Source organism: Haliotis asinina, chromosome 13, assembly GCF_037392515.1.
Source record: "Haliotis asinina isolate JCU_RB_2024 chromosome 13, JCU_Hal_asi_v2, whole genome shotgun sequence".
NCBI classification, from domain to species: Eukaryota; Metazoa; Mollusca; class Gastropoda; order Lepetellida; family Haliotidae; genus Haliotis; species Haliotis asinina.
Genome location: NC_090292.1, coordinates 24,941,817 through 24,952,286, shown reverse-complemented (window position 1 = coordinate 24,952,286; position 10,470 = coordinate 24,941,817). Strand labels below are relative to the sequence as shown.

The following is a 10,470-nucleotide window of genomic DNA, read 5'->3' as shown; positions in this document are numbered from 1 at the left end:
ATTTAATAGCATCAGGAGCGTCAATAAAAAATTCAGATTTAAGTTTCTGCGCAAACGGTGTTTCATATAAAGCCCGGTTTGCGTTTTGATGAAGGAAGAACATCAAATGGAGTTACAGATTTTAATATAGTAGGAAAATGGTCACTTCCACAGAGGTCATCGTGGACTGACCATTCAAATTTAGATGAACATCGTGAAGCTAATAGCCGGATAAATATTTCAATGTCAAAACTGTCAAGGATCTTTTTAACACTGTTAATTCTCATTTAATCATTTTTCTAAAAAAATAAATTGATATCTTGGTTGAATTGTGAGTAGTATGTGCTGTAAATAGATGCATTTTAATGATTGGTAGTCTATAGTAGTAACTAGAATTGTGAATGACTGTAGCCTCAAAGGGGGTTGAAGTATTGTACAATTATTGTCCTCCTGAGAGGGTACGTATGTCCACAAACATTCACAGTAAATATAAATCTACCAGGTTTTTAATCGTAGTATTCTTGTTGTTTCAATTTTGGCTAGCATTTTGTACACTCGCCAGCAGCTGAAGGGATGATGTAAATCCAGCTAGGGTCCATGCAGGTAGCAAAGGTACTGTAAGTTCCCATGGTCCCTAGTATGGTGATTTACCTTCTGTTGTTGTGATCTATAGCCTGTTTTTATATTGTATGGTCTAAATAGTGATATTAGTTTCATCTTTTCATGCTAGTTTTAATTGAAATTGTGATGTTCCTGTTGTTTTACTTTTCTTCGTTGACAATATACATATATTTCATTTAAGTGTTCATTTAAGTGTTCTCGTCACGATATGCTGCCGATGTGACGTTAGATATTAACTCACTCACTCAATGTTGATGTAAATTGAAGGGGGTTTTTTGGTCACAATGCAGCTGAAAATTTACTAACCCTCTCACTCATACAACTACTGCATTCTTCTATGCCACTGTATCAGCTGAGGATAGAATGGTCTTGTGAACTGTGTCTTTTCAGGAAGCTATGAAAATATTCACGTCTCCGGGATGAGGTGGGGCTTAGTGGGTCAAAAAATTAACATGGGTCTAAAACTGAAAATCGTGTAATGCTTTCATAGGTATTTTTTTTCTTTCAGATGAACATCGTGAAGCACATAGGCGGACCTTTGTTAACACTACTCTTATTGATGCCTGTAGGCTAGGAGACCTACATCAAGTTAAATTCATATTGTCTCTACATCCTGCAAACATAAATTCAAGAGGACAGTCTGGTAGGACACCGGCAATGATAGCGGCAACGGTAGGACACAGGCTATTACTGGAATTACTTGTGGAGAAAGGTGCAAATTTGTTCCTATTGGATGATGAGGATAACAATATCTTACACGTCGCCTGTATGGAGGGAAACTTGGAGATAGTGAAGTACATCCACTCACTGAAGATCATAGACATTGAAAGTAGGGGAGGAAATGGGACAACGCCGTTGATGTCAGCAGCACTGTTTGGAAGGAAGGACGTGTTTTGTTTCCTTATGAAAATAGGAGCTGATATATCAAAAGAGTATGACGATGGTGAAAATATCCTCCATGCATCCTGTCGAGGAGGAAATGTAGATATAGTGGATTATGTTCTGAAACATAATGTTATGTATATAAACAGTAGAGATAATCGTAGCATTACACCATTGATGTTGGCAGCTGGTTATGGGAACAATGTTCTCTTTCACTTTCTGATAGAGAGAGGAGCTGACACCTTAACAAAGGATAGTCGAAACAGAAGTGTCCTTCACTGGTCCTGTCAAGGGGGAAATGTGAAGATTGTGAAATATATCCTGACACAAAGCATTATTGACATCAACGGCAACGATGAAAATATGATGACACCATTGTTGATAGCCGCATCTCATGGCAAATACGAAGTATTCGATATTCTTGTGAAAAACGGAGCTAATCTGTCCGCAGTTGAAGTGTATGATGACAACATCCTTCATTTGGCCTGTCAAGGAGGAAATGTTAAGATAGTGAATTATATCCTGATGCATAACGTTGTGGATGTAAATAGTAAAGGCGATGAAGACATGACACCAGTACTGACTGCGGCATTAAATGGAAAACACGAAGCATTTGATATTCTTGTGAAAAACGGAGCTAATCTGTCAGTAATTAAGGAAAATGGTGACAACATCCTTCATTTGGCCTGTCAAGGAGGAAATGTTAAGATAGTGAATTATATCCTGTTGCATAATGTTGTGGATATAAATAGTAAAGGCGATGACCACATGACACCAGTACTGACTGCGACATATTATGGAAAACACGAAGCATTTGATATTCTTGTGAAAAACGGAGCTAATCTGTCAGTAACTGACGATTATGGTAACAACATTCTTCATTTGGCCTGTCAAGAAGGATATGTTCAGATTGTGAATTATATCCTGAAAGAAAACAGTGCGGATATAAATAGTAATAACGGTAATAGAATGACACCTGTGCTAGTTGCAGCAGATCAGGCAGAACGAGAAGTATTTGATTTTCTGGCAAGGAACGGAGCTAATCTCTCAGTGACTGACAAGGATGACCAGAACGTCCTTCATTGGGCCTGTCGTGGAGGTGATATCGATATAATGAATTACATCCTCATACAAAACACTGTGAACATAAATAGTAAAAATGGCGATGGAATGACACCAGTTCTACTTGCGGCATATATCGCGAACTTCAAAGTATTTAATTTTCTGTTGAAAAAGAGAGCTGATCTGTCGGAACGAGACAAGGAGGGTAATAACATCCTTCATTTGGCCTGTATGGGAGAAGATATAGAGATTGTGAATCATATCCTCGGGCTGGAAATTGTGGACATAAACTCTAGAGGATCTAACGGGATGACACCACTCTTGTTAGCAGCACAATTGTATGTACCTGATGTGTTTGAGTTGCTACTAGAGAGCGGAGCGAATACTTCAGTAGTAAATAGTGATGGTAACAACGTTCTTCATTTCATCTGTATGAGTGAAGATGAGGAGATAGTCAAGCATGTCCTGAAGTTGGACATTGTGGACATAAACTGTGGAGGATCTAAAGGGATGACACCATTGCTGTTAGCAGCAGAATACAATACATACAATGTGTTTGAATTGCTACTGGAGAGTGGAGCTGATCTTTCAGCAGTTAATAGAGATGGTGACAATATCCTTCATGTGGCCTGTAAGGGAGACCGTGAGGAGATAGTGAAGCATGTCCTCAAGCTACACACTCTAAACATAAACTGTAGAGGATATAAAGGGAAAACACCACTGCTGGTAGCAGCAGAGTACAGTACATATGGCGTGTTTAAATTGCTAGTAGAGAGTGGAGCGGATCTTTCAGCAGTAGATAATGATGGTAACAGCATCCTTCATTTCGCCTGTATGGGAGAAGATGAGGAAATAGTGGAGCATATCCTCAAGCTACAGGTTGTTGATATAAACTGTAGAGGATCTAACGGGATGACACCACTGCTTTTAGCAGCAAGACAAAGTACGTTCAGTGTGTTTGAATTGCTACTAGAGGGTGGAGCGAATCTTTCAGTAGTAGATAATGATGTTAACAGCATCCTTCATTTCGCCTGTATGGGAGAAGATGAGGAAATAGTGGAGCATATCCTTAAGCTACAGGTTGTTGATATAAACTGTAGAGGGTCGAAAGGGATGACACCAGTGCTTTTAGCAGCAAGACAAAGTACGTTCAGTGTGTTTGAATTGCTACTAGAGGGTGGAGCGAATCTTTCAGTAGTAGATAGTGATGGTAACAGCATTCTTCATTTCGCCTGTATGGGAGAAGATGAGGAGATAGTGGAGCATATCCTCAAGCTACACGTTGTTGATATAAACTGTAGAGGGTCGAAAGGGATGACACCACTGCTTTTAGCAGCAAGACAAAGTACATTCAGTGTGTTTGAATTGCTACTAGAGAGTAGAGCCGATCCTTCAGTAGTAAATAGTGATGGTGAAAATGTCCTTCATATCGCCTGTTCACACGGAGATGAAGATATGGTGAGCTATTTACTGTCAAGGCGAATTGTAGATTTAACCACCAGGAATAATCATGGCTTGAATGCAAGCGAGGTAGCGAGTAAATGTGGGTACGTGTCTATAACAAAGCTACTGTTACAAGCCTGCCAGTCAGAGCGTGAGTGAGGGACTAAGAATGTCATATCAGTCATATCGTGCATATGAAGGCTATATGAAAACGCATAAAATGTTTACCTGTATCAAGAACTGTTAGAAAAAGACATCGAAATGGACATAATATCATAGGTTTATATTTAAATTTGTCCAGTAAAACAACTGATAGTTATTACAGTGGGAGTCAACCAGTGACGCAGAACGACATATTCTGCCGTGATGCATAAAAGAATGTTTCCGATAACAGGCAACAATACGTTCTATAAAAAAGTTGATGATTGCCAACAGTCTTCATATCACATTTATTACCGAAACTTCTTTCAAAACAGTGTGCCCAACAGTGTGTCTGTATAAGAAGAGCTTTGTTCGGTGTTTATGTCCAAATAACCAAGAACTGAGTTCAGTCACCGAAATATTACACATGAACAGGTGAACAATTTGAAATCTATACAGGTAAATATAGTTTAAGGTAAATGGCAATAATTTAGGCGTTTTTCATTCTTCGATAGTTATTTGGTTCATGCCAGCTTCCTTTGTTAGAGTAGAATGCCACCAGTAAAACTGCCAGGGAAAATGCCTCAATCTAGAATAGCTTTAAACATGTTTACTATGAGATGTTTGTATAAATCGGGTGGTGTTCCATCAATATATGAGGATTTACCACATTTCAACATTTTGATTGTATTTTCTATGTCCGTTCTTGAAACTGACGCAGACAAAAAGTCAGTAATGTTTCTCCACTCGATGACTCAAGAAGCAGCAACAGTCTATTCTTCCCTTCGTATTTGGCTATGGTAAACTTTCTGCATAGGTAGACTCCTTCCAGGACGTCGACAGCTTTTCGATATTCGATGCATGGTGGTGCTGCTATTTCCAACCCTATTGGCCCACCATAGTTAGGTAACTGGCGCGGTATAATTTCCAAATTAAACCCTTGAGCGGGTTCTGATTCTCCTTATAGTAGCCGGTAAATACAAGATCGTTCTTACACATGCAGTTCTTTGCTAAATTTCTAAGGAGTTTTGTATATCGTAGGGCCCATCCAACACAGGCCTCATCATATAAATTTTCAATATTTGGGAGAAACTCGTGTATGATTAGGAATTCTGAAACCTCAAGTGGGAGGCGGCCCTGATGTTTGTAGTCTATGTCTTTATTTTTGCATAAAGCACATTGTTTGTTTCCAACGGGGTGGTCAGTTGCACTTACATGTTGAGTTGCCTCCATCAAAGATTAGAGGGCGACCTAGGTTAAGAGTCAAGCATTTATCCTTAGACTCCGAGCAGTTTGAGAGCATAACTCGCAGAATTCCATTAAATGCCTGAAATTGTTTTGGTTGGAAGAGGTGAGCGAAATCAATTACTTCTCCATTTTTAACATACTCCCGGAAGATGCACAAATAGAGTTCTAGAAATTCTTTTGGAATTTGGTATCGTTCGTAGAAGATGTATCCTGATCGCCACGGGATTTGTTTCTCGCGGTCAGAGAGAAATACATGTGAAACACCATACTAGGGGCCATGAGGACTCATAGTACGTCTGCTACCAGCATGGTCCCTAGTTGGATTTGCACCATCGCCTCAGCAGCTGGTGATTGTATGCAAGATTAGCCACAAATTAAAATGACAGAAATACTACGACTAAAAAAATGGAAGATCAAATTTGACTTCAAATGTATTGGGACTTACGCACCCTCTCAGGAGGACAATAATATTTCAGTGCTTTAACCCCGCTCAAGGAAACCGCCACTAACATACTAAGTTACTAATTCAAACTTCCAAGCATAAAATATTTATCTATTTACAATTCATTTAGCAAATCTAATTCTTTTAAAAATACAATAATTAAATGAGAGCTAACATAATTAAAAATGACATGCTTGACTGTGATTCTTTCATCACAAGGGATACAAGGAAACGGAGGATCTTCGCCTTTTAATAGATAATTGTGAGTATACCTCGTATGGCCAATGCGACATCGTCGCATAATGACCTCCTCAAATCTGGACTGACAACCTAAGTAGGTGTAACCGGTATTAGGTTTTATTTCGTGTAATATATTTATACCTACCTGAGTGTCCCACTGTTTCTGCATCAGATGACGGATATAAGATCTTATTGTAGCTTTATAATCACTGTCAGGAATTCGCAGTGGTGTCACAGATTTGTTGAGTGCTGCCTTAGCAGCAAGGTCTGCCAATGTGTTACCAGAGATTCCAACATGGCTGGGTAGTGAGTGAGTGAGTGAGTGAGTGAGTTAATATTTAACGTCACATCGGCAATATTGCAGCCATATCGTGACGAGAACGAGTAATTATGAAAATAGAAATGAATTAATAGCACATACGTTGTAAAACCCTGTCGACAAAGGACTGTAAAACTAACTAGGATATCACAGAGTAGAATGTAAAACTAGTGAATAGACCTAAAACAATGGATCTAAAGAGGACAGTACAATATTAAAATGAGCTATAGGTTGCCAACAACTGAAGGTAGATCACCATACTAAGGGTCATGGGGACTTACAGTACATTTGCTTCCTGCATGGACCCCAGTTGGATTTACATCATCCCTTCAGCTGTTAGCAATTTAGTCAAATCTAGCCATAAACTAAAAACACACTTATTCTACGATTAAAAAGCTGGAAAACTTAAATTTACTTCTAATGTTTCTGGACTTATGTACCCTCTCAGGAGGACAATTATTTTACGGTACTTCAACCCCCTTCAACGGTACAGCCACTAACGGTTTGAGTCACTAATTTAATCTTCCAATTATGAAATATTTATCTACTTACACTTCAGTTAATAAATCTAATTCCTTTAAAAATGCAATAATTAAATGAGGGCTAACATTGCTAAAAAGATCCTTCATTGTTTGTGAATTAAAATACTGATCCCTTGTGATGGAATACTCAAAACAGTCAAGCAAGACATGCTCGACTGTGATTCTTTCATCACAAGGGATGCAGAACGGAGGATCCTCACCTTTCAAAAGGTATTCATGAGTATATCTCGTATGGCCAATACGACATCGCCGCATAATGACCTCCTCAAATCTCGATTGACAACCCAAGTGGGTATAACCAATATAAGGTTTTATTGCATGTAATTTATTTACACCCACTTGGGTGTTCCACCTCTTTTGCATCAGATCTCGGATATACGATCTAATGGTAGCTTTATAATCAGAGTATGGGACAAGAAGTGGAGTCACGGATTTTTTGAGTGCTGCCTTGGCAACAAGATCGGCCATTGTGTTGCCAGAAATGCCTATATGGCTGGGTAACAAACAAAAGACGATGTCGTATTGGCCAGTAGCAAGATTATTATACAATTCAATTATTTCTATTAAAAGTGGATGTTTACATGACATGTTTTAATTGCCTGGAGGCAAGAAAGAGAACCAGAATAGATAATATACTGTTTATGTCTGGGATGTCTTTCAATATATTTAAGAGCAGTTAATATTGCGTTTGCTTCTGCTGTGAAAATAGAACTATTATCTGGTAATCTGAAAGATATTGTTCTGGATCCAATGACAGTGGCATAAGCCACTGCGCTACCATCCTTGGACCCATCTGTAAATAAAGATTTGTATGTATTATACTTACTTTTTAATTGATTATGTTCTTGTTTATATTGTAATTCATTTTTTTCTGATTTTTAAAACTTGTCAGTGTTAGGTCAACTTCGGGTCTAACTAACTGCCAAGATGGAGACGAAAGTAGACGGGAAGGAGATATATTGGCTAGCTCAATGCCGCAAGCAGACAGAAAAGGTTTTATTCTAAGTCCCAGAGGAGGAACAAGAGAAGACTTTTTATTGTACAGATCCTCATAAAGAGGATTAAAAACACAGTTAAATGCAGGGTTGGCTTCATTAGAATATAATTTTGTTATATACTGTAAGGAGAGTTTTATACGTCGTTGAGTAAGAGATGGCTCATCGGCCTCGACGTAAAGACTGTCAATAGGAGAAGTTCTAAATGACCCAAGACATAGTCTTAGACCTTAATGGTGGATAGAATCAAGTAGTTTGAGGTTGCTTTTACAGGCTTCACCATAAACGATGGAGCCGTAATCAAGTTTCGAACGGATGAGAGATCTGTATAAGTAGAGTAGGGTAGTTTGGTCTCCTCCCCACTTTGAATTGGAAACATCTTTTAACAGATCAAGTGCCTTCAGGCATTTAGTTTTAAGGGATTTAATGTAGGGCAGAAAAGTTAGATGTGAGTCGAAAATAAGACCCAAGAACTTGGCCTCCTTTACTACTTTGATGGGGGTGCCATTTAAAAATGTTATAGAAAATTTAAACCCGTTTTCATTTTTATGACCATTTTTCAATTTTATTGAGACAAATTTGTAATTGCCTCTCTATTGTATGCATATTTCTACCTCTACAAGAAACATTAAAATCATCCACAAATAGTGATCCATCTACTGAATCACTTAAAACCTTAGAAAGACTATTGATTTTAATACTAAATAAAGTCACAGACAAAATACTGCCTTGTGGAACACCTTGATCTTGATGAAAATAATCTGAGAGGGTTGATCCCACACGTACTTGAAACTGTCTGTCATTTAAAAAATTGGATATAAACTGAAGCAAGCGACCTCTCAACCCAAAAGAATATAAATCTTTCAAAATACCATGCTTCCAAGTAGTATCATATGCTTTTTCGAGATCAAAAAAGATTGATACTGCATGTTGTTTTTTAATGAAAGAATATTTTACAAATGATTCCAACCGAACCAAGTGGTCAATTGTGCTTCGGTTTTTACGAAAACCATATTGTATATCAGTAATCAGATTGTTGGTTTCCAAAAACCAAACTAAGCGATTATTTACCATTCGCTCCATGGTTTTGCAAACACAGGTAGTTAAGGAAATAGGTCGGTAATTTGATGGATCTGTATGATCCCTCCCAGGCTTTGGAATAGGAACAACTACGGCCTTTCGCCATGAAGGGGGAAAATGTTGTGTTATCCAAATATGGTCAAAAATGCCAAGTAGTAACGTTTCGAGACATGATTCAGGCAAATGTTTTAAGAGTTGGTAATGGATATCATCAGGTCCTGTTGCAGTATCGTGAGCCTGTGAAAGCGCAGTATGAAGTTCATGTAATGAAAATACCTCATTATAGTCTTCACCATTATCAGATTTAAGAGTTACTGGTTTCTTCTCTTGGTGTGTTTGATAAGTCTGGAATTTTGGATGATAATTTGAGGAGGACGGATGTTTAGCCAACGTTTCACCCAACTTGTTTGCAATATCAGATTTTTCAGTTAGTATGTTATTATCATTTTTGAGATGCTGAATACTACTGGATTTGGAACCCTTGCCTTTAATTTTTTGGATCATATTCCATACCCTTGACATAGGAGTACGGGAATTTATTTTGGAAACGTAATTTTTCCAAGTATGACGTTTAATGTGTTTAAACGGTCGTCGAGCTTTAGCGTAACTGATTTTTACATTATTTAAGTTATGAACAGTTGGATGAAGACGAAAATATTTCTCTGCTTTCTTCCTCTTTTTCCTAGCCTGTTTGCATTCATCATTAAACCATGGTTTACGGATGTGCGTATTTACAGAGGACTTAGGAATAGTTTCATCAGCTATATGTTTTAGTTTGTCTGAGAATAGTTTAATTGGATCAGGGACATCCATGAAAAGGTTTGGTTTAAGTTCCATAAGGCAGGTGGCCTGAAATAATGGCCAATTGGCCTTTGAAAACTTCCATCTTGTTACAGGCGGATCATCGGAAGGGATAATTGCTGTAAGTACTGTAGGAAAATGGTCACTGCCACAAAGATCATTATGGACTGACCATTCAAACTCATTATAAACGTTTGATCCCGTGTGGACCCGGGGCAGAATGTGTCCACAGCACCCCATTGCTGGTCGTAAGAGGCGACTAAATTGGGCAACCTGTTTGCCGTGGGTTGCGTCCCGTGTCGGTGGAGGACGGTAGTCTGGTGGTTGAGGGCACTGGGAGCCTGGGACGTGTTCCTTTTGCTCAACACACCACTTTGGCCCTTACTTCACCTAGACGGGTGGTAGAATCGGCCCGATGCTATCAATCGGCTGGTCACGTCGTGCACTGAGCATGGACACATTCATCTTGACATTGACGAATGTGAAAATTATTTTGAATGATTTGAATGAATATCATCCATAACCTGTTCTCTTCAATTTGCCTAGAGTCCTATGCCAGAAGGCGGTGGCTCATGGGCCAATCTGGCAATAAAGACCTCTGAATTCTGTGTTTCTCCAGAAAGGTGTCAAGGGCGAACCAGCCTGGTATTCTTCTGTTTGATTCCATAGCTTTTC

General features: G+C 38.7%; 1 protein-coding gene across 1 annotated transcript in view; it reads left to right on the top strand.

Moving 5' to 3' along the window:
• Positions 1–2,451: 2,451 nt before the first annotated feature.
• The window catches only part of LOC137259464 (serine/threonine-protein phosphatase 6 regulatory ankyrin repeat subunit B-like), an 84,355-nt gene continuing 76,336 nt past the window's right edge, over positions 2,452–10,470 (top strand). The window contains exon 1 of the mRNA XM_067797114.1: positions 2,452–3,889. Coding sequence (XP_067653215.1) covers positions 2,452–3,889 — 1,438 coding nt within the window. The remainder of the gene's footprint in view (positions 3,890–10,470) is intronic.